Genomic DNA, 25879 nt, shown 5'->3' on the forward strand with positions numbered 1-25879 from the left:
TGCTGCGGAGATATAATCGTTAAAGTGGCGTATCCGACGCACCATACTTTTTATATCCGTTTAATTTTCTCAAGGATCACTGACCCGATTTTAACCATTTTAGGTTCATTTGAATGCTACTACTATGACATTCATCAAGTTTCAAAGCTCATGAAGAGCCAGTGTTGCGAAAATCATGATCAGAAAAAGTTCATTTCCCTCGTGAAAAAACATTTCCAGAGAACTCAGTGATTGAAAAAACCTCTTCTAATATTTTCATTTATGAAACAAGCATCTACAAAACTCTCAACCTCGAAGTTTATAAGTGATTTTTTGTGTCAGCGAAACGTGATGACGAATTTTCACTCAAAGAAATATCGCTAAAGAGGAAAATCAAAGAAATATCGAAAGGGAGAAGAGTCTCCAATGATACTTCGATGCTGAATTTCCACTACGCTTCAGTTCGACACCGAAGTGATGCGTGCAAGATTTAATTACTATAATTTGATCAATAAAAAAATCTCTACTAAATAAATTCACAACTGAACCGTAACTGAGAAAGAATGACCGCAATATTTTCGATGCACGTAGGGTGGTTAATATGAACAAACATAATTTTACCCCATTGCAAATAGTGATTATAGCGAGGAAAGACTGTTCTAATTCCAGCTGGCTGGTTATACTGTACTATTTGGATTACACCGAATAAAACGCTATTTATCATGAATTTGATTCATAGAAGTAACAGGAGCGCAGCATTATCAGCAAGTCACGAATACACAGTAGGTGCAGTGTTTGAGTGGCGCGTTTGAATCGGCATAGCGGTAGTCTGCGCTCCTGTTACATCGGCGTACGTTATTGGGTAATATTTTTAACCACTTGCTGCTTTTATTAATGATGTAGTGCAGAAAAAAAATCAAATACATCACCACTATTGATTCACTTATCAACCACTCTACGCACACTGAACAGCTATGAAAATTAATTTCCCAAAAATCTTCTGTTCGAGAATCATATCAGATATATTCAATGTGCGAACATTTTTCTTGAATATCATCGAGCAGAATGATCGCTAGTGAACTTTTCACAATTGATTTTTCGCCATGCGAAATCAGTTTTGGTGAGACTCGTGTTGTCAAAAAATCAGTACTTAACTTTTCTGAAATGAGTTTTCTGATCGATGATTTTTTTTGTCTAAAAATCAATTGTGAAAAATTTCAAGTTATCGCAAGTTATTTACGAAGTTCCGTGAATATTTTACGAAGTTTTCCTGTGTCATAATTGACATCTAAACTGCGGTGCTAGAAGACTTTAAACAGCTGAAAACTTTCGCAGCCGATTCTTAGAGTACATAATCGTTGCATGGCTAGTACAAGGATCTCACTGACACCAAGAATCCTCCCAGTTCAGGGCTCGAACATATGATAACTGGGTTGTAAGAACAGCGCCGCATACGTAATACCCGCACTCCAATCTGGATACCAGGAAAGACATTCCGCCATACTTTCGACTGAACGAATCTCTTCGTACAGCAACATGTCTTTTCTAGTGTAGTTCTCAGTGGCCTGTGAGGGCAGGTCTATGGTCTATGGCACTGTCTACTTCGTATACATGAATTATTTAATCTAATCCGTAATGATTCTGACTTCTTTTTTTCGTATTTGTTCATTCCCGCTGAACTGTATTGTCGTACGCAGCGATTCTAATTGAAAAGCATAATGTTCAGTTATGAACCAGATACACTGTTAGAAAAAAATAAATTTACGATTGACGTAAATTCAAGCATACCGACGCTCCTTTTATGTGCATCTAAAAATACGTAAATTTACACCATTTTTTTAATTGTGTATATTTACTACAATTACTACATCAGTTATATTTTCTGCTGCGGTAAGTTATTAGACTTATATCATTAGTGGATATGCGTCATATGTAAATTTCATATTTTTTATTGGTTCGAACGTATGATAAAACTAAAAATAATGTCGATAGAAGCCCAGCGTGTATGATCAAACTAAAAAAAATGTTGACAGAAGCCCAGCGAGCCTCCGTTTCAAACGAAGGGAACGCTTCTGAGTGTGCTCCACTATCACCCTTTGGAATACACTAATTCGATGAAGGACGTTAATCTGAAACTGGACAGCTTATTTTTGTTTCGGTAAATTCAAATATATTCAAATCGACACGTGTTCCAGCAACCACCAACAGAACGGGTTATTGAAGTACCTTGGATGTGGCTAATTGATGTGGTATAATGATACCGGCTTTGCACGGACATCAATAGTCACTTTGGCAGGGGAAAAGAATCTTTCGGAATGTCGTAAATGGTATTTGGGAAGCAGCTGTTATACGTTTGTTGCGTCGTTATTATGGTGGAGATTCAACATAGAATATTTGATGTGTAACTTGATTGAAATTCTATCGTCGGATAGAAATTTGTCGATATTTCTTATATAACCTGAGAAAATTATCTGTACATATTTTGAAATATATTTTCGTTCTTAACGAAAAAATCTACTTGATCATCCCAGCATTTGCGCGACCAACCGCAACAACGAACGCTAATTTTCGACCCTAAAGATAAATACACACCTAATATAACATCCAATTTTTTCATATAGACACTTGTTACTCAAGTTATAGTAGCAGTTAGTAGTAAAATCTGTTTTTGGCGTTTAGTGTTTAGAAATTTCTATGATGATGTTTTCTTGTCTCTTGTCACTAGGTAGACGATACAAATCAATATTATTGTCAATACTCGACATTTTGACAATGCTATTGATGATGAATAATCGTGTGCATTCAAATGGGAATGACGCATTGATGAAGGATTGACAATACTGTATATTGACCATATTATTGCCTTTTGTAAGGGCTACTTTCTTCAATTTTTGAGAAAAATCAAGTGTTCAGAGTATTCAATATTGCAATCGACATCTAAACATCAAAAGGAGAGTTGTATGTACTACTAGCTGAATTACCCGGCGTTGCTCGGAAATGTTTCGTGAAGGGAAGGCCAAAAAAAATTCTTGAATTGTCCTGCTTAGTGAAATACTCTTGTAGTGAAACATAACTTAGACGGAAACCCGATCGAACAATACTCCATTCATGTTCAGACTGCGAATGATCAGTGTCTCATCTCAGATCTCACAATAATCATAATTTTCATGGTATTCTCGACAAATTGGGTCAGTTTTATAGTTGAAATCTGTTAGAAACATATAAAACTCCTTTTTCTCTATAAATACCATCTTAGTAACCTCCGACTTTCATATATATATGTGCTTGTAACGCACTTCCGTACTTCCTCGTCACATTCGATTTACAATATCTTTGGCTTCCATGGATATAATCACTTGCTACTCCCTTTTCTTTATAAAAATTTTATGACATCATGAATTGTTCAAAATTTTCCATCTGATAATGATTATTTTATAACGAAAGGTTGTTTAACATCATAACTACATTCGTACTATAGAATAACATTTTTATATAATTTATTTTACCAAGGCTTTAACCATTTTGGCCGTTCATCGGGGAGGAAAACATATGGAATAACGATTTAGTTAATACAAATGTTGTTGTAAACTTATTTCCATTACCTTGAGTCGACAGTTTTTTTCATTTTACATAATAAAATGCACATTGGTTTATGATTTCGTCAATTCAGATCAATGTTGAGAATACTTATTCCTCCTCACTCTTGTGAATATTTTTGTGAACCTCACTTAGTTGCTAGAAATATATTGTACTCGTAAAGAAGTACCAATTTTTCGTAAAACCCGATCAATTTTTCCTTTCACTTTCCATGTTCGGGGCACTTGCTACTTTCTCTCACCCCCAAAATAACCTTATAGTCTATTTTGATTTAACTTCCTTTTTGTCAGTGAACTTACTACAGATCTCCTTCATGATTACCCTGAGTAGTGTAGAAAGTATCTTTGCTTTTAAAAAATATCGATTCCTACCTTTGGTACAAGTCCCAAACTTGGTGGCGATTCGTTTAGTTGTTTCTTAGATATGCTGAAACTTAAATACACTCGCGTTCATAGACAGATAAAGATTATTTTCCCTTAGCTCTTTGAATTCCCCGGCAAAATGGAACCAGATCCTTTGAAATTATTCAAAGAAAAATACGACCTTGAAATTTTTGCCACTCTCTTGTTTTATAAAAAATGGGAGATTAAAATTTATTTTCAAAAACCCCTCCTTCTAGTCTAAATGTCGATTCTATTTAAATTTCGTCATTGACCCTCTCCCCCCATGTTAAGGACACTTCCTACACACTTTCCTCCCTGAAAATGTCCTAATGATCATTTCTGAAGAGCAAGAAGTATCTGTGCCAAATTTGATAGCAATCCGTTCAGTAGTTCCGGAGTTGCGCCGTTACAAACATTACATCCCCTTTTTAGAGGGACGTACTACATCCACCCCACACGAATACCCTAACTTGCACAAAAAGTATCTATGGTCTCCAAAAAGTATCGATTCTCGTCAAATTGAATAAATTTTTTCATTACCCCTGTTAAGGATAGTTGCTACACTCTCTCCCCCATAAAAATACCCTTACAACTATCTCTGAAGAGCAAAAAGCAGCTATGCCAAGTGTGATAGCAATCCGTTCAGTAGTGTCGGAGTTATGCCGTTACACCTCCCTTTTTTAATGCACTTGCTACATTCACTCCCCATATCTAGGTATGGAAAATGTTTGCATGATCTTCAAAAATTATCGATTCTTGTCTAATTTTATGATTTTTTTTTTCTTAGCCCCTCCTGTTAATGATACTTGCTACGCTTCCTCCCCTATAAAAATACCTTTATGACTATTTCTGAACAGCAAGAAATAACTGTACCAAATTTTATAGCAATTCGTGCAATAGTTTCGGAGTTATGCCGTTACAAACATTGCACTCCTTTTTTAGAGGCACTTACTACACCCTCTCCTAACAAAATATCCTTATAATCTTATCTAAGTTTTGCAAAAAATGTCTTCAAAAAGTAACGATTCTCGTCAAATTAGATAATATTTTTAATGACCACCTTTGTTAAGGACACTTGCTACGCTCCCTCCCCCCCCATGGAAATATTCTTATAACCATATCTGAAGAGCAAGAAGTACATGTACCAGGTTTAATAGCAATCCGTTAAGGAGTTTTGAAGTTATGCCATTACAAACATTACACCTCTCTTTTTAAAGGCACTTGCTGCATCCATCCTCCACTAAATTATATCCACGGTATGCAAAAAGATCTTTAAAAAATATCGGTTTTCATCAAGTTATATGAATTTTATCATGACCCCTCCATGGTTATGACACTTGCTACGCTCCCTCCCCCCATAAAAATACGCTTATGACCATCTCTGAAGATCAAGAAGTACATGTGCCAAGTTTGATAGCAATCCGTTCAGTAATTCCGGAGTTATGCCATTACAAACATTACACCCCCCTTTTTAAAGGCACTTGCTACATCCACCCCCCATATAATCATATCTAATATATGCAAAATGTTTCTATGGTCTTAAAAAAGTATCGATTCTCGTCAAATTAGACAAATTTTTTCATGACCTCCCCTTGTTACGAACACTTACTACGCTCTCTCCCCCATTAAAATATCCTTATGACCATCTCAGAAGAGCAAGAAATATCTGCGCCAAGTTTGGCGGCAATCCGTTCAGTAGTTTCGGAATTATGCCGTTTTAAATATCACACCCCCCTATTTAAAGGCACTTGCTACATCCACCCCCCATACAGTCATATCTAATGTATGCGGAATGGTTCTACGGTCTTCAAAACGTATAGATTTTTTTCAAGTTATATGAATTTTTTCTTGACCCCCCCTTGTTTATGACACTTGCTACGCTCCCTCCCATATAAATATACTCCCTAAACCATCTCTGAAATACAAGAAGTACCTGTGCCAAGTTTGGTGGCAATCCGTTCAGTAGTTCAGAAGTTATCGCGTTACAAACATACAAACTTACATCCATTTATATATATATATATATATATATATATATATATATATATATATATATATATATATATATATATATATATATATATATATATATATATATATATATATATATATATATATATATATATATATATATATATATATATATATATATATATATATAGATTAAACAGCTTGTGTAGTTTCTGCTACACTATCGAAAGGATTGTCTACAATCACGTTTCAAACCATTTCGGAACAAAAAATTGGGAAAATCTCGAAATGAGGTCGAGGCAGCTTCTAGTGTCTTCTTGTTTTTTTAAGACAGCTTCTTGACTTTGTTGATAAATAATTTTGTCTAGATTATGCTCACGAAAAGTATACCATGATAATCCCATAAAACCTAAATAATGATGCTTCCAACAGCACTTTCCAAATAACCACGAAATCTCACATTCGCATCACATGCGTATATAAGGGTCCCGAGTTGGCGGTTCAATGCATAGGGCACTGGTCTTACAAGCCAGTTGCGCTATGTTCGAGCCCCGACCTGGAAGGATTCGTAGTGTCAGTAGGATCGTAGTACTAGCCATGCAATGATTCTGTATGTTAAGAATCGGCAGCGAAGTCTGTTGAAACAGAAGGTCAAATTCCTCTACAGGAATGTAATACCAAGGCTTTGCGTATATAAGGCAGACAAAGGACACCATTGCCTTACTTCTGCTCTATATTCGTCTACAAAGCATACATACGACTTTCTGGTTACTGGGGTTTCCAATGGAGTTCCGAAGAACTTGTACCGGCTTTGGTATTTGTGGTCTGAAATCACCATACCGTCAGTCATATTTTTCGTCACTAGTTTTAGAATAATTACAGGCCTACAAATTTTTTAACGGACTTAGATTGCAGGAGGTGTTTTTTATTATGATATTTTTTCTCAATTTTTGAAATTCCCAGAATGTTGAAAAAAAAAAACAATTGTTTTCGAAAATTGTATGAAATAATTATGACAAAACATAATTATTCATAACTTTTTGGAAAATTTTGAATTTATTTTATATAATTTTTTCATTTCATTTTATAATATTACTTTTTTTTTAATGTTTCTTCTGAAAAGCTTTAGAATGATCAAATAGAACCAAATTATCTCCATTGGAACACACAAAAAAGCAAAAAATAGTCATTTTGTTCTGGGCGATGCTACGGATTCTGACCCAATAGTCAACATCAACGTGTATTAGTGGTCAAAAGATACAAATCGATCCCCAAAAACATCCGATTCTACGTTAGTATGGCCAAACACACTTCCGAAATGCAGTCGCGTTCGTGTTTTTATTTTGGAGTCATTTTACGAGGCACTCAGTTGTAGGATAGTTTTATACACTTTTCAATTTTCTTCTGTGCACGTTAGAATAGCATTCTGAGTGGCTTGGAAATCGATTTGAGTATTTTTCATTATCTATGGAATCAGGAATCAGGAATCAGGAATCAGAACAAATTGGCTCAAATGGCACGTTCCCCTTGATATTTGGAGATTTGTGCCTTGCCATCAATTTGTTTTTAGCATCATTTTCCCGATATATAAGAGGGAAGGATTGAAAGGAAATGGTAAGGGTTGGACTAGGAGGATGGGAAAAAATGACGACACAAAAACACATAAAAGCAGAAGTAAATTCTGCACCCCTAAGGGATGCCGAACAATCTGCTGGGGATCACATCTGGTGGAAGCAGAAGTCAATTCTGAACCTCTAAGAGGTCCCGAACAGTCTGCTATTAATAAAACCTCCAACCCCCGAGAGGATTTAGAGATCTTACAAAAGCGACACCATTCTGCACTCCCGGAAGAATGCAGAACGATTCGCAGTATGTACGAGCAGAAGTAAATTCGGTACCCCCTAAAGGATGCCAAACAATCTGCTAAACCCTATTTAAGGTGAATACAGAAAGGATTCATTCACTCCATGAAGAACGATGAACCCTTCTGACTATAGCTCCTTACCACATTGGGTGAGAAACGAGAGAATATCCTTCAATTTTAGCTCCGCATACACAGACTCAACCATGTATGGAGAACCAAAAACCCGGATACGAAGCTGCGTCAATGCGGGGCAGTTACATATCAGATGATATGAAGTACCGTAATCGCATTCACACAAATCACACGATCAATACTCAGCACGTTGAATAGTAGCCATGTGATAATTGAGTTTGCAATGTCCAGTCAGAGCTCTGACCAGAATACTGCAATGATGCTTGGAGAAATGCAGTAGACACTTTGACATTTTCAGATTTAAATCTGGTAGAAATGCTTTTGTCTGAGCGCAAGTTTGCAAGCTGCGCCAGTAGCTGGCATGTTTGGATGCAGCCCAAGAACGAATCTTGTGCTTTATCCAACTAGTTGAAAGTGGTAAAGCTGGTTCAGGACCAACGAAATCATTCGTTGCACCAGCTCTAGCCAACTCATCAGCCCATTCATTTCCAGTAATACCAGAATGGCCGGGTACCCATAAGAAGTAAACAGCATTTGAAATGCTGAGGTCCTCGATTTGAGTTCGACATGCGATCACTAGATTAGACCGTGAGTCATTCGAACTGAGTGCTTTTAAGGCTGCCTGACTGTCGGAACAAAAATAAATTCGTTTACCACAGATCCTCTTGAAGTGCCGATTGTACTCCACACAGAATCGCGTAGATTTCTGCTTGGAACACAGTACAGTATCTACCAAGTGAATGAGACTGCTCCAGCCTCATTTCACGACAGTAGACACCAGCACCAGCACGACCATTCAACAGAGAACCGTCCGTATAACAAACTATGTGTTCATCAAGTTGTCGTTCCAGACAACCAGACAACCATTCCTCACGAAGAGGATAGCTCACATTGAATGTTTTGAAAGGAAAACTGCACGTGAAAGTTAGGTCACTAGGAGCGAGTAAATACTCATCCCACGTAACCATTTGAGACCACAAGCGAGTGTGGCTGGTAGCATAATCTAATGGGTTACTGTTCCAAAGCCCTGTAACCCTAAGACGATATGCACAAGATAATGCTTCTTGTTTTAGGAACACATGTAGTGGTTTAATGCACAGTAGCGCCTCTAGAGCAGCAGTAGGAGTTGTCGTGAATGCTCCTGTCATCGCCATTAGGACCATCCGTTGGTGATGATTTAGCTTTGACTGAACTGTCGCGACTTCTCCTTTCTGCCACCATACAAGATAACCACATGCTAAAATTGGTCTAACAATAGTTGTGTAGATCCAATGAATATATCTGGGTTTGAGTCCCCATGATTTTCCAAAAGCTCGTCTGCATTGGCCGAAAGCAATGCAAGCTCTTTTAATCCTGAAGTCAATGTGAGCAGACCAATTCAGTTTTGAGTCAAGAATAACCCCGACGTATTTAACTTGATCGACCACAGTGACCTCTGAACCAAAGAACTGCAACGGACGAGCTCCTGTGATTATCCTACGATGAGTGAAAAGCACCATTGATGTTTTGCCCGGATTTACAGATAATCCAACCTGACAACACCATTGTTCAACAGATCGCAGGGCTTGCTGCCAGGGCTTGCATATTGAAGCAACGAATATGAACGAAAGGGTTTCACTATCTGTGCTATTCACACACATTCGTATGTCAGGTAGAATTCACAGCGCAACCCAAGCCAGGAGAGCTGCTTCGTTCGTTCATTAGTTCATGAATATGCCCGCTTGCTGAGACCTATGCTTCATGAGGTTAGCATTTGATGAATGGTTCTCATATTGTAGATGCCTATGAGGAAACTAGTTTCATAACTTTTAGTTCCGATGAATATTAATTTAAAGAACATTGCTTTTAGTGTTTCTAGGATATGTACACAGTGTAAACTGCCAAGAAACAAATGGATCGTTTTGAAATGGGCTCAAATGCAAAATTTCTGCTATAAAATGTTTAAAGTCTGTTTGAAATGTGATCAAATTTGGTCTTGGAATGCGAACATTATGTTAAAAATGATTTCTGTAAACCTACTTTTTAAAAATAAACCGTAAACATTGCCTATATGACGTTGCTTCGCGTCTTGTAGCACACCGTGAGGCATGGTCTTCTTTCTCGTACAATACTAACGAGAGTGAACCCTTCATTTCATTACATTGTCATGGATTGCTTAGTTCATGTGTTAACTGAGAATGAGAGCACAGACAATTTACTTGGCAAGGGGAATTGGTCTGCTCAGTAGCATATACTCTCACGCATCCAGTTTCTCTCTAATATAGGTCTCTCATTCAGCTATGTCAAGCAAAGTGTTCACAGCAGATATTTTTTGTTGCTTCGTTCGTTTGAGGATTCACAATACAAGCCCTGCTTGCTGCATTAAATCAAAGAGAGTGTTAATGCTTATACCGGTCATCAATATATGATAATCGTCGGCAAAACCATAAGTCGGAAATCCAAGGTTATTAAGTTTCCTCAACAAACCATCAGCGACTAGGTTCCATAAAAGTGGGGATAGTACACCACCTTGAGGACACTCAGCTTTCTAATCTCTGCTTGCCGAAGCGATGAACAAAGAAGTCGATTGCTAAGCATTGCGTGTATCCAATTTGTGATACTTGAAGGTATGCCATGACCACGGGCTGCTTCCAGAATTGAATTGAAAGACACGTTATCAAAGGCACCTTCAATATCTAGGAAAACTCCCAAGCAAGATTGCTTTTGTGAGAAAGCTTTTTCAATGTTGTACACAACATCATGTAACAGGGTTGTAGTGGACTTTCCACGCTGGTAAGCATGTTGCATTCCATGTAGCGGATGCACGCCCAAACTAACATTCCTGATATAGTGATCGACTATGCGTTCCACTGTTTTAAGAAGAAATGAGCTAAGACTGATAGGCCTGAAACTCTTCGCTTCCTCATAAGTGTCGCGACCGCCTTTGGGAATAAATTTGACAATTATTTCCTGCCAGGCTCTTGGAATATATCAAGTCGCAAGACTAAAAGTAAGTATTTTCTTCAAAGCATGTTTGAAATGTTCATACCCTTTTTGCAGTAACACTGGGAAAACTCCATCCTTTCCAGGAGACTTGTACGGAGCAAAACTCTCAACTGCCCATTTGACCGATTCAATCGTCACAACGCTTCGAGCAAGGGCCCAAGAATCGTAACTACCTGAAAAAGTCTCGGGAAGAGCTGTCGGTGATGGATCCATACATCCTGGAAAGTGAGTGTTAAAAAGATAGTGAAGTACATCACCTTCATCAGACAAGTGTTCACCATCTGAAGTTCTTAAGAAACTGACATTAAAGTCCTTAGACTTCGAAAGTAACTTTTTTAATCTGCTAGCCTCGTTGAGACTAGAGACATTTGTGCAGAGGCTTTTCCAACCACTTCGCTCAGACGATCGAAGAGCATTTTTGTAAGCCCTTCGAGCCGACACGAATGCCTCCGACCCATCTCTGCGTCGGTGGTTCCAAGCTCTTCTGCATAGTTTCCTTAGTCTAGCAAGTTCAGCATTCCACCAAGGAGTTCCTCTAGTAGCTCGCACAATCCGAAGTGGACAAGCCTCTTCATATGCTGCAACTATGAGTGAGTTTGTCTCGTCGACAACATTTTCCAAATCATTTGGGGTTTCAATTGTTGGTTGGTACCCGTAAAATCTAGTCGCCAAGCCCTCTTCATAGAGATCCCAGTTTGTAGATTTGGGATTACGATATGTGATAATATCAAATTTAACGTTTGAATGATCAAAGAATATGTACTTATGATCAGACAACGAAGGTTCGAGCTCATCGGAGACGAGCCAATTTACCAACTCATGCGCAATTCTATCAGAGCAGAGAGTTACGTCCAAAACCTCCTCTCTTCCAGATCTCGCAAAAGTTGGACGGTTTCCTGCATTGACTATGTGCAGGTTTGTACTGCTCACAAATTCCATCATATCAGAGCCCCTCGAATTTATATCTGTGCTGCCCCAAATGATATGGTGAGCATTTATGTCACTGCCGATTACAAGCGGTAAATCACTCTTGCAGCAGTATGATACAACCTTTTTGAAGTCATCGCTTGGCGAAGGTTGGTTATGCGGTAAATATGCCGAACAATAGACATATTTCCTGTCTATGCCATCAACAATCATACCAACTGTGACAGCACAAATATCCCGAGTTGTGAGCTCCGATATGAGAGAAACATCGAGAGGACTATTTGCAAGTATGCATGCTCGAGGCATTTCACGTGGATTAGTCATACCGCTCTTGTTGAAGGCAACAAAGACTGGGTTTAACAATTTTCCAACGTAGAAGTTTCCCTTTTGGAAATATGGTTCTTGAACCAAAGCTATAGAAGCTTTACCTTCTTGCAGAAGTCTGGATAGATTCATAGTTGCTGTACGTTTATGCTGAAGATTGATTTGTGCCACTCTAACCATTATCAATTAGAGTAACGAACATTCCACCTCCAGCACTTATCGTACAACAACTACAAGAAACCAAATATATTGGCTTATAATCGCCTATAGCGAACCATGTAAGGATTTTTTTAAATGTTTTAATCTTTTAAATCCCACGAGTTGCGAAGAAAGAAGTCGTCCACTGTGCCAGAGCTTCGCTTAACACAGTAAGGGAAAATCCCAAGGTATTCCGTTCACGACTGCATTGTTTAACCTCCTGCAGCCATTCAGTCATCGGCACGGAAATACACCTTGACTTAGGAGATCCTGTTTTTGTGGCCTTTTACGACATGGAACAGGAAACCAGTGGATCAATTCTTGGTAGAAAATAATTCCGCCGGATGCCACACGGCTTACCTGTTTGGTGGACTTATACCACCGGTACAGGTGGACCGTAGCGTTATTCTTAGCCAGTTGGGAAACCGCTACCGACACTACACGGCTATCTAGGCTGCTCAGAGAGGGAAGTTGACATTGATGGTCAACTTCCATGGATGGCCGAGCAGCCGTACGATTTGAGTATTTTTCATTATCTATGAGTTCAACACTAAACAGTTTGTATATTACAGAGCTATTGATTTTCAATCTGAATTGGCAGTAGAGAAACAAAAAATAAAACTCATCTGTTGCTGTCATTATTTCTCTATATTAAATTTTATGCAGAATTAATGAAAAACGATTTCGATTGGAATTTAAATTAGGTTAAAATATAAACAAACTCCCACCACCAAAGTTCATTTTTTACGACTGCTTAAACAGCTCGTTCCGATAGTATAATTACGGGTTATTTGATAGCAATCAAGTTATAAGGTCCCCAGCTTTGTGCTCTCCATATATTCACTATTCCGACAGGGGTCTGAATTCGATTATAACGGTCCTCGAAAAAAACAGAAACATAGAATACCCAAAATTGCCGATTTTATCTACCATAGGCCACCACAAAGGGGACCCTTACCTCTTGATCGATGTTTTTCGTTCGAAATGACGTATTTCATAACGATTTCGCGAAATTTTGTCCCTCAATTAAGTAAACTGGTTAACTGCTTTTTAACTAGCGAAACTAAAACCGATTAGAAAACAAATCGGGGGTTGGACAGGAAACGAGACATGCTACTGAATATCGATGGGGCTGCAATTTGGTGTCCTCTTAGACCGTTTACGGTTTTCCTCTAACGATAGCACATTGCGTCACATCCTTCGTTTTTTGGGTACCGTGATCTGTGATGTTGACAGATTTCGGAGTATTCGTTGAATCGGTTGGATTCATTTCAAATGCAATCGTCATTCGTCGTTGTTGTTTCCAATTATCGTACGTTTTTCAACAATAACAAATAACGGATAGCAACTTCTCAGCTCTCCGGCTTCTTCGACGTTCGCGATGGTCATCGTGCACTAAATGGTAGTAAGCATTGGTGCACGATCTGCGCTTGACCATGAACTTCACACCACATCTCTCGATGTCTCCCACCAGGCTAGACGAATAGTCTGAAACATGTTTCCTTAATTTAGCGTTGAAGTGTAGCATCATGCGTGTTGAAGCAAACCTACATCGATTCCATTGTCATCCTCACGAACGATAGAGAAGAGATTAACGAAGGCGTTTGGGTCGTTCACGAGCGATCAGAAGCTGCGTGTTTAAGTTGCTCGTAAGCGACTGCCTAAGATTGTTCGAAACCAATTCGATGGATTGTCCTAGTAATCAAGTGTTCGAAAGTGTTTTTGGGGGTTCTGTTTTTGCATACAAATCAACTGAGGTCCCCAGAAATTAAAAGCGGTGCTTGATATCAGGTACGCAGCTCACGGTGAACTGAAATTGAAGAACAAATGCAGTCCTCACTTTTGAAACTCTTCGATTGGATATAAATTTTTCCTTCGGTAATTCTCATATAGAAAGGGCATGCAACCATTGTGAAAAAAAAACTGTTGAACCGAGTATTGAATTCCATTTTACTCAGTTGAGTTCGCGAAATTCAGAAAATTTGGTAACGTCCCATTCATTTTAGCTTCAATGTTCATCTCATATACTAAATTCATTAGTTGGAGCGGGGTCGTATGTCTTTGTTCGATCAATTGATTCTAAGGGTGAAATGAAAATCACTTCGAGTTTTGCGTTATTATAACAGCAATTTTGCACAATTCATTAACTTTATTTTTCTGCGGTGTTACTTCGTACAGCCGGAGCAAAGATATAGTATTCTTTACGTTTCGTCTTCGACTCGTCAGTGAAGAGCAGTTCAAACTGTTGAACTGTCTAAGTTTTTGCATTAAGCAGTTCAATTTCAACTGCTGTGCACTGACAAGTCGAAGACGAAACGTGAAGAATAGTGAAATCGGTTATGTGCCCTAGCTCAAAAACGGCTTTTAGCCAAAACCCAAAATAACCAAAGATATATTATTTGATTTTATTAGAATTTGTTGAGTGTAAGTTTGCAAAATAACATAGCGACTCTAATAATGTGATGACTATTGGTACAATAACCCTAACATGATCACTAACTTTTCTCGAAGATGGCTGAGTTGGTTTTCACAGACTTAGAATTAAACGAAATGTCCTAATACTCCATAGAAAATTCCTGAATATTATCTTGATGGCGACATTCGGTTCCGTAATTACAGGGTGATTCATGTAGGAGAAAGTTGGGAATTCCGAACCGCGCTTTGGTTTTCACTGATAACTAATCCGAATCACGTAGTTTTTCAAAATTGGAGCAATAAATGTTAAACTAGAAGCAAAATGTGACGTTTTAGGAATTGCCGAATTTTAAAACTCGGATTTATTTCAAAGTTTTAAGCATTATAGAAATATGTTTAATATTGTCATTTTGAAAAATCGTGGCAATTTTAAATGGTTCAGTATACTCCATGGTTCGATATTCCCTACTTTACTCTAAAAGTTTATATGTCATGTGTTTTTTTCAGAAGGAACCCTGTTAAGAGCAGCAATTTCATTAAAATTGGTATTAAAATTTCTCTTATTTGTCGATATTGTTAGCGGGTCAGGGCAATTTCGCCGGAGGTCATTTCGCTGAAAGGGTCATTGGACCGAATTCTTCAATTGTCTTAATATCGTGATGATTGAAAATAAAAACAAATAAAAAATGATAATATTTACTCCCGTTTGTTGATATACAATCGTACTTCTGAAATCATCCAGTAAGACTTGAATAGTTTATTTATTCATATCGTTAAATTTTAATAAATTCTTTTAAGCTGATTCATGATCCTCAGAACGGTATTTCCAAGAAAATAGGTTGACTTTATTAGTGTATCTGTCAGGCAAATGTTTGCGATAACTGAATGTAGATTAAAAAAATTTCTAGCTTTGTGCTGCCGAGCCATCTTGCATTCGGTTATGGGGCTGCCCCACACCAATTATCCAGGAAGCCTAAAAACAAGTAGATAGTTTTGATTAATAACAAGAATTTACAGTTTTCTAATTAATTGTGTAATGTATTCGCAATTACCCTTTCGGCGAAATGACCATTTACGCGAAACGGCTTTCGGCGAAATGACTCGTTCGGCAAAATGACTTTCGGCAAAATAGCTTCCGGCAAGATGACCCTCTCCTATTGTTAGCAGATGATAAAACCTCATTTTAGTTATAGCTGCTCTTAGTTTCCAGTACTAAAGACTTTAAAATGAAGCTTACGTCGATCCAAATGAAAGATCTCACAGAATTATAAGCAAATTATAAATTTTATTCGGATTCGACTTTCCGTTCCGATATTATGGGCTGTTGAATGTTAAAAATATCAAATCATCATTCAAAGTAACGATGCAACGAACGTCAAAACGCTATGAAAATGAACTGCAAACTACTCTAATTCGTCTTGTTAGATAACAGTCAACTGAACCGACCATGGTTGAATCGATGACAGACCAACCGGTCTCCTGAAATACCTAAACTAATGGTAAAATATTCCAAAATTGGATATATTCTGATTTCGCAATGTTGGCTACAATGATTTTCATGAATTAAACTTCTGGTTTTGGAATTATAGGGTAATGAGTGCTTGAACTTTCAAATAGTTGTTCAGAGCGACGATGAAGGAAACGTAAAAAATCTTCTAAATTTGGCTTAAAATAATGGTCCTATGCTCCGAAATGCAACTTGTTCAATTTCCTCAGAGATGGCGGAACCGATTTTCTTAAACGTAGGTTCAAATGAACGGTCTGATATTGCTATAAAAAACTTCCGATCTCGGAATTACAGATTGAGCCTAAAATTTCAAAAACCACCGTTTAGAGCGACGATGCAATAAAAGCAGTCTTCCTTATTCTAATTTATCCAATTTGTAAGATAAGCTAGTAGACGACCAAACGTACCGTATATCGGCTATTACAAAATTCCGTTTCCGAAAGTACCGTCAATAGTGGTCAAAATAACTAAAATCTAACTCACTTCGATATCTTGGATACGGTTTAACAGATTTTCACAAACCTAACTTAATATTAAAGATGTAATGGTTCCATAGAAAACCTCTAAATTTTGTTCGGATCCGACTCCTGGTTCTAGAGTTACACGATGATGAGTGTTAAAAATTTCGTACCGTCGTTTAAAGTACGACATAAGACACGATAAAAAATCTTCTAAATTTGATCAGAACTTAATCCAATTTGTAGATTATGATAGTTCATTGCCATACGAATAGACTTCGACTAAAAACTGTCCCAGAAAGTATGGACGCAACCAAAAACCGCTATCATTTCGCAATGGTTCAGAATCTGTCAATTTTTATGGCTGCGTCCTGTTGTTTACACTATTCTCTAACCACTTGTGCAGTTGTTCATTCGTTTTTATTAGTGGACTTTCAGCAGAACAACGTCGAACAATGGAAGGAGTAAGTGAAAAAGCCTTGCGAAATGCAATCAGGAAGTTCGATGAGGATAACACCTTTGAGGATGAACCGAAAACGGGTCGAAAAAAGGTCCTGCTAACCCTCTGTTGGATAAACGTATACTGAAGGCGTTCGAGCAAAAGAAAGAGGTTTCAGTTCGGGATGTGGCCAAAAAAGTGGGCACTTCGAAGTCAAATGTTCTTCGTGCTAAAAGAACGTTTGAATCTTCGAACCTATAAGAAGCAGAAACAACCAAAATGTAATCGAACCTATAAGAAGCAGAAACAAGAAGTATGGATCAGGCCGAGGGCTCGAGAGCTGTACAATACGATTCTTGCTGGAAATTTGAGCTACATAATCATGGACGACAAAACCTACGTGAAACTCGTTTACAAATCCTTGCCGGGACCCCAATATTATGCGGTGCGAGAAGGGCAAGTGTTAAACCAGTCCGAGACATCGACTGAAGTCGAAAAATTTGGTAAAAAGCTATGGTCTGGCAAGCAATTTGTAGCTGCGGTAAGATTTCGAAACCCTTCATCACCACTGTTTCAATGAACAGCGAAATATACATCAAGGAATGTTTACAAAAACGACTTCTACCCATGATTCGAAGCCACAAGGATCCTGTTGTCTTCTGGCCAGATCTTGCTTCTTGTCATTACTCAAAATCAACGGTAGAATGGTATACTACCAACAATGTTACTTTCGTCCCAAAAGACATGAATCCACCAAATTGCCCACAACTTCGACCAATTGAGGAATTTTGGGCAATAACGGAGGCACATCTTAGGAAACATGTTTCGGCAGCCGAAACCATTCAACAGTTCGAAAAAGATTGGAAAAAGTGCCAAAACTTGTCGCCAAGAAGTCTGTACCCCCAGCGAGCGACCAAAATTAGGTTAAAGCCGGGTTTAGTCTGTACGGTCTGTATGGAATTTAATGAGGAACGTTCGCAAGAAGGTGCGCCAGCTAGTCTACAGTCTACAATGGCTAAGTAGCAAATGTTGAGAATAATATTCTGTTGTTGTAGTCTATTATTATCAGTATATCGAATAAAATTTGAATATCTCACACTTGTGAATTATTTACAGCGAAATCAAAGTGCGTCCATACTTTCTGGGACAGTCTTTATACTGATTCCCGTGTTCCGATTCCGGAACTGCCTGAGTTCCACTCACTACGTTTTATCAGAGATGGCTTAATCGATCTGTTTCTGTTTGTTGGTTTAGCTATTTGATGTCCAAACAAAATTTTTTATTTCCTTTCAAGGATCAAAGAAAAGTATTTTGAAGAATACCTCCGTATTGAGGAAAAATGGGATAAAACGCACCCTCGCGACTAAACTCACGCCTTGCTTTTCTCAAAAGTTACCAATTTTTTTTCGCATAAATTGTAATGAAACTAAAAGCTCATCATGAGCCCGTGTTGGCGATTCAATGCATAGGGCGTTGGTCTTACAAGTCAGTTATCGTATGCTCGAGCCCCAACTTGGGCGGATTCTCTTAGTGTCAGTTGGATAAAAGACCAGTCATGCAATGGTTCTGTACACTATGAATCGATTGCGAAGTCTGTTGAGAGAGAAGGTCAAATTCCACAAAGGAAGTGCAATGTAATGATTAAATTATAGACCAAACTGAACAAGCATGACAATGACACAAAACACGATTTACGAGTGATCTGTCAAAAACAGTGTTGCCAAAAAGATATCAACAAAAAATTACCCTTCAGATTACTATAAAATTTAGGTAGCAATGGTTCAATCATGTGTATTTTTTTGTTTATTTGTTTATTTAGGAGCAGGGAAAAGTCCACTGGAATTAGTTTCTGTAAGATTTGCTCTCCAACAGACATAAAACCTCTTAATCTTTGCATTAACAGATTACAATTATCCAAATGACACATTTTGATTATACTTAATTCAATTATATTAATACTAAAATTCTATTAATTTTGCAATAAATATGGTTTCGGTTTTAGCGGTCTGCTATATACTGCCCGACGTTTCGACCAATGGTTATGGTTTTTTTCTAGAGAAATATCTTATTGTTCCTCGATCGGTTGTTTACATAATAAAAAAGCTTCTTCTGCCACTGTTGTTGCAATAATAACATTTGTTTTAAACATTAGCCTGTTTTACCACTATGCACTACCTAACGTCACTTTTAAAGATTTTTTGAAAAAGTATATTTATCATAATTTTTCGCGATCTGTCGTGTTGAGCGGCAAACATTTCAATGGAAAATTTTGAAAGGGTTCAACGAAATAGATATTTTATGTAGTTTTCAACGCATACAGCGAGTATTAGTTAGATGATGATGAGATAGAATAGTGCTTGAAGGCAATCATGTGTCAATATAAAAAAAAACGTTTCCTCAAGGGTAGCGTTTCCCTCCTTTTCCCCTATATATGAGCATGTGAGTGATATAAGAAAGGTATAATTACACAACTAGGTAGATTGAGACAGATGTTTTTTTTGGGTTCAGTTTTAGTGGATTAAGCGCCAAAAATGGAAGATAACTACAAAGTAAAAAAAAATAAATTACCTCAACAAATTGTGTAGCTTCCTACAGATGCATTAGCGTCACACCGGATCGTTGGCTCATGCTTAAGGTTAAGGTGTGAAAATTGCTTTCAATGTGAGAAACCGGCACGCTTTGTTATATGCGTTCCCGATGAATTATCACCTTAGGTTACGCGTCTAAAAGACTAAATATTCATGTATCAGTCACATCGCCTTCGCAGTGCGAAGCACTTAAGAACTTCACGTGGTCGTCGGAGAGCCTTCGTTCAAACCATGGAACTAACGATCTTTATTTTTTTTGTTTCCTCTCGTTACAGATGAACCACAGAGCGAAGGCCTTAGTGGGCCTGCTTTGTTTCGGGCTGGTCTCTGCTCAGCTCAACTATCGGCCCGAATTCATTTCGGCCGGCCAGGGCTTTCAATCGGCCGCACAATTTCAAAGTAAATCTCTATTCAAACGTCAGGCTGGTGATGGTACTGATGTCATACCGCATGATATGAAAAAACAAACTACTTTCTGGTGGGTTGCACCAGACGCTCCTTTCAAAGCTACTAAAATCGGTGGCGGTGTGCAGGAGCCTCCACCAGGAGCTGCTGCAGGTGCTGCCGGGGCTGCGGGAGCGGCTGGCGCTGCTGGAGCCTCGGGAGCAGGTGCGGGACAGGCTGGGGCATTTGGTGCTACACAAAGCGGCTTCCAGTCTTCGGCGTTCGGTGCCACCGGACAAACTGGCCAGGCTGCCGGAGCAACACAGACGAGTGCATTCGGAAGTGCTGGTCGCACCACCATCTCCCGGACGTCAACCGCTACGACAAGAAACTTTGCATCAGGTGCAACCGGACAAGTAGGTCAGACGGGGGTAGTAGCGGGTGGTACCAGAACCAATACGATCACTGCTACTAATCAGGTAAGTTCAGGAATAGGAGGAATTGGAACAGCACAAACAGGAGTGACGGGAAGAGTGAGAACGACCAGCAGCTTCAGCAAGACATCGCAAACCACATCGACCGGTGTAGCTCCAGTGCCTGTCCCGGGCAGCGTCCGCACGAATACCGCCAACTCTATTTCTAGAAATACTAACACAGCTATTACTACAACTAATACGCAACAACAGCAGCCGCCTCCTTCTCAAACTAATATCGCTACTGCTACTACTACTGGAACGGCAACCCGTACTACTACTACAACCGGGCAAACCGGGCCGCCTCCTCCTCTTTTGCCAAGTAATTGAAGCTTTCTATAGAGCTTAACTATGCTATTTCCTTTCTATTTTACCGAAAAGTTCAACGAATAATAATCTTCCGTCTCTTCCTGCCCCATATTTCACGAACTTTGCCTACCCCCCTCAAAACTTCTCTAGGTCAAGGAGTGGGAGGATCAAGCATAACCAGAACACAGGAACGTTCCAACACTGGTATCACCAGTCACACCATCACGACCGGTGTCAATGTGCAACCGTTCTACAAAAAGACCACCGTTACCTCATCCGGTTATGACTATCCGGTTCCGCAAACCGTTCCCTGCTACGAAGCCAACAAGGTTTGCACGCCGAATGAATACTGCGTGAACGGTTTCGTGGACGAGGATCAGCTGAGCTTGTTCAACACCAACAACCAGGTGAGTTGCTGATTGGATTAATCTAGTATGTAGTAGAGAGGACCAAATTACACTATCGACGTTACAACAAATGACTTGCGGACCATCCTTACGCTCACGCTGTTCGTTTTTTTTTGCTGATGATACCAGAAAATTAAGCTGTTGTATAGGATTACGGGATAAATTATTTGCGACTGACACTTCAATGCCATCGAAGCTTTGGTATTGTCATTGATTGGTAGCCGCCTATTTCCTGGTGTTGTTGGTTATCTTTTAAAGTATTTGTATGTTGAATAGCATAATGACGATGAAATGTTGATTATTTTTCATGGTGCTATCCGGTATGTCCGTCACACTTTATTGAGAGACTGTTTGTTTTAGTACTTGGAATTCAACTTCGGTATGTGTTTACCTTCTTCCGAACTGTTTTTTTTTTATCTATGTAATGATCATTTCACGTGAACGGTTTAAAATCTTTATGGTTATTTTTGAAAAATCAACTAACTTATTTACAGTTATTCTAGAGATCGACAACTATCGAATTGCCAGGTCCATACGATTCTGACTAAAACATATTGAGCAATTTTATATCTCTATAATGCATTTCTGATTTGTATACGAATTGCGAAACATCCGAAAAAATTAGTTTACTTGAAGTACTTTTATTTGACTACAATCTTGCACAAGCATTCTTCATAGCCAAAATGGACATTATTTCACAATTTTGACTCTAGCCCAAGTTTTTAGAAGAGCCTAAGCAAAAATTCTTCGGAAATTTTCTATACCATATATCTTAAAAACGATTAGTCTGATTGATTTGATGTATTCGGAAATGCTATAGGCATTTTTCTGCATAGTTATCTGTTTAAGAATCTTGTATTTGTGGTTTACATCAATGCTTTACATTACAAGTGTTTTGACCCGTTGGCCTTTAGACTTTAAGGTTCTTTCGAATTGTTGTTTATTATAGTTACTCTTTTTTGACGTAGCACTACGTCTTTCTTTACTATGCTCACCTGGGTGCATTTTCGAAATTTCACAACACGAAAGTGTAACGAAATTACTCCAGATTGGTTTCCTTATTAACTTTTCTCTGTTAGAGTATTTTCACTAATTCTTTCACGAAACGAATGGAAAACGATGTAAGATTGTTATTAGTCCAACGTTTATTACGAAAACATTGTTTTAATAGTGAAAAAATACGTCCAAACACGAAACATTAAAATCAAACAAATCTTTAAATAGACTGCAATATTGAAAAGTCTAATGCGGCTACGCCTCATCGTTTTTAAAGACCTGCTGTACGACCTCGCTGCCGCTCGTTCGGACTTAATTAAGGGATAGCTCCTAGCCTTTGGATAATCCGGGCAAACGCCCGCAACTAGACAGAGGTGATTTCTGCGGGCGCAGAAATTATGCTAGAACTAAGTGAGTATATAAAATGATAGTGTGCTATTTACTACAGAATTTAGAATAAAAAAAATAATGCTATTTCACTTAATATTATTGAAATATTTGAACCGAATATAAAAATCACATATTTCGTTCGAGTTTTTCTTGCACAACATCACTCGATCAAAACGAAAACGAAAATTTACAAATCCGAAGGGGTTCTTCGCCCTGGGCGCAACAATAATAAAGGGGGGGGGGGGGCGAAAAAGTAATCTTTGAGACCTTTTTTTTTGATCGCTCAAGTCATCTTTCCGGAGGTGGAGTTCGGCTTTGTTTATTTTTTGCTCACTAAACCAACGATGGGGGCGGCAAATCTCTTGTTTTGCCCCGGGCGCCAAATTTCCTCCGTACGCCACTGTAGACAGCTATTAGCTTTTATTCGTATGCCCTTCTGGTTTCGAAACACCTAGGTGAAGTGTGTTTAAAGCTTGTACCGTCATGTAGAGCGAAAATTTAAATGAAAACGAAGAAATCTTATAAGCTTGGTTCAAAGCTTTGTTTGAATTGGAAAGGGTTTGTTTGTCTTTTCAAAAAATTAGATCGAAAGAAAATCACAATGATTTCTCAAAATGCACCCAATTATACAATGCTAAAACTTTTTGGTCAATTATTTTTCCTTGATCTAAGTTCTTGATCTGATCTTTTATCTGAGTTTGCAATAAACTTTTTCCCTTGTTTGCTGCAACTTATCAAAGAATGAAACAAATCAAAAATAGTTTTCTTTAGATAATTGACATAAATAGTTTTTTTAGATTTCATAGTCGAAATAAAATGAAAATTCAACAGTTTTTTTACAGTGTATACTTTCTTTGTCATTTCCTAAAACATTATCGAAGACTACGAACCAATCGAAGCAATCATTTTTAGGATGTACATTTAGCAAGCAAAATTTCCAGGAAATGTTTACTTGAACGTTCTTTGATACGATAAAAGCCATCTATGGTATCAAAGAACGTTCACTGGCAACTCTTCAACGATTGAATCAGTGCCATCAAAGAGAAACGGAAATCATCGCAACAACAAAAATCTGGCATGGCTCATTTAACATAGAATCGACACCAGTGCGAGAGCGAATTTCTCTCGATGACATCAAAGGTTAGCACGCTGCTGTGGGGATCCTCTCTGAAGCAACAAACGGTCGCTTATTCTCGTTTCGCGATCCGATTCTATACAGGCAGTTGACAATTGCGATAGAATCATTCTACTGTTGCCGCTTATTCTAACTATGTGCATATAACCTTTGTATAAGTTGTGTCTATGAAAATGTCTGTGAATGCTCCACACAAGGGTTTTGAAATATTGCAACCTAGTATGAGAATCATCAAGTTGAATCATCGATTCGATTTTCTGCGATAATTGTCAACTTGCGATTCTCTCTTGGGAAATTCCACACAGCAACGATCATTATCAGACTGTACAAGAAATGTAGCAAAATTCTCTCACGTTTCATGCATTGAGAGACTCGAGTTCTTGTAGCATCTTCTACCGGATTGAAAATGTTGTATACAATATAGCAGCTTCTGTCAAATTTTCGGCAATCACCAACACTGCTTGAACTTTTTTCAAAAGTGAGGCTTGTGTTAAAATTATGAACTGATGATGCAAATTATTTTTTTTCTATAATGAAGTATGCGTTGAGCCAATATAAAATTACAAAAATTAAAATGAAGTGAAAAAGCCGGTATTACCGGTAGAAGCGTTCTACTGCATCACTATCTCGACAAGCTGAACCTCTGAATCTATTTAAAGCACTGTTTTCGTCGATTAAAAAATTACAGATGGACAGACACACAACCCAATTAGCAATCTCTCATTTTGGTATTATCGAAGTAGACTGTCGTAACTAGCTGACGCCTTTTCATTATTCACATGTCATCATAGATACACCGTTCGGCATGATATAGGAATTTGTGAGCATTTAGATATCTGACCTACTAGTTGATATAAAACTATCGTTCATATTGATTTCAATTTCGCTCATTTTTTCCTTCCGAAAACGACAAAAGTCGTTGCAATTTTTCCGAAAAAGATCTGAAAGCTAAGGTCTTGGTTTTTTAATGCACAATGAAAAAAGATGCCTCAACCATCTCTCTTCTGAACAGTGCAGTAAAACTTCATTCAATTAAATTGAAACCCAATGTGAAACACACTGACGATCTTTCTACTGCAGTAATTTTTACACTCTGAAACACACAACGTTCGCTGACGTACCGAACCGACATTCAGTTCTTCAATCGATTCTCTTCAAATCAAAGCTCAGTTAAACCACCGTCAGTTGATCTCTTGAGATAAAAAAATATCTCTTTCAACAGTGTAAGAGCGGCCTTCAAATGAGATTTATGTAAACGTTCGAATTTGTTCAAGATAATAGATGAAAGACAAATCAGATAGCTGAAATATCAATTACAGGCACTTTAGGCTCTGAACCATTAACGACGGTCAATTTTTAACAGAGTTTAACTTGTTTTTATTTTTTTTTTAATTAGGAAACCATTCTCTCCCGCCAGTGAGCCTATACGTAGGTCTCTAGTGTATTTTTGTAGAATTGTGGAAATCACAATGAATCGGATTTCAAACCTATGATTTCCACTTTTCAATTCTTCTTATTCATTACTCCACTGCAATGAAACAATAATGAATTTTACGGTTTGATGGATTAATGAGGGTTTTTATGTTTTATTTAGGCTCAGTTTTATTATCCGAATCTTTTCAGTAGCATGTATGCTTATTGAATCGGCACTTAAATATTATGTGTTCGAAAGCACTTGTGCCGTAAAATCGGTTGTTGGCAATATATTAGTAGGTAATGACGTTCACCGCTCGTGCCCTGGATGGGCTGCATAATTATTAATGTGTCGAACAGTGTATGGCGCGAAAGGTCTAGGTTTGGCATTGCGCAACAACACAATCGACCTCAACTCGCAATAGTCCGAACTAGTAAAGATGATTTTTTAATACTTTTATGGCCCGGTGATAATCCGACATTTTCGTATGAGTTTATTTTCATTTTATATTTATGACTGTACTGTTTGCCGTTGCACCAAACGTTTCGTCGATAGTTCCCTGCCTGTGCCACCTTCATTAAATAAACATTTTCAACAATTATTT

The 25879-nt window shown here is 38.1% G+C and overlaps 1 protein-coding gene across 3 annotated transcripts in view; it reads left to right on the forward strand.

Moving 5' to 3' along the window:
- The window catches only part of LOC131430079 (inactive serine protease scarface), a 160038-nt gene that overhangs the window by 15077 nt on the left and 119082 nt on the right, over window positions 1-25879 (forward strand). For 2 of the 3 annotated variants that reach the window (XM_058594729.1, XM_058594730.1), the window contains exons 2-3: window positions 20043-20946; window positions 21084-21340. In XM_058594729.1, the coding sequence (XP_058450712.1) occupies window positions 20043-20946; window positions 21084-21340 (1161 nt within the window). The remainder of the gene's footprint in view (window positions 1-20042; window positions 20947-21083; window positions 21341-25879) is intronic. The other variant, XM_058594731.1, reaches the window with a different exon arrangement.

Source organism: Malaya genurostris, chromosome 2 (assembly GCF_030247185.1).
Source record: "Malaya genurostris strain Urasoe2022 chromosome 2, Malgen_1.1, whole genome shotgun sequence".
In the NCBI taxonomy this organism is placed as follows: Eukaryota; Metazoa; Arthropoda; class Insecta; order Diptera; family Culicidae; genus Malaya; species Malaya genurostris.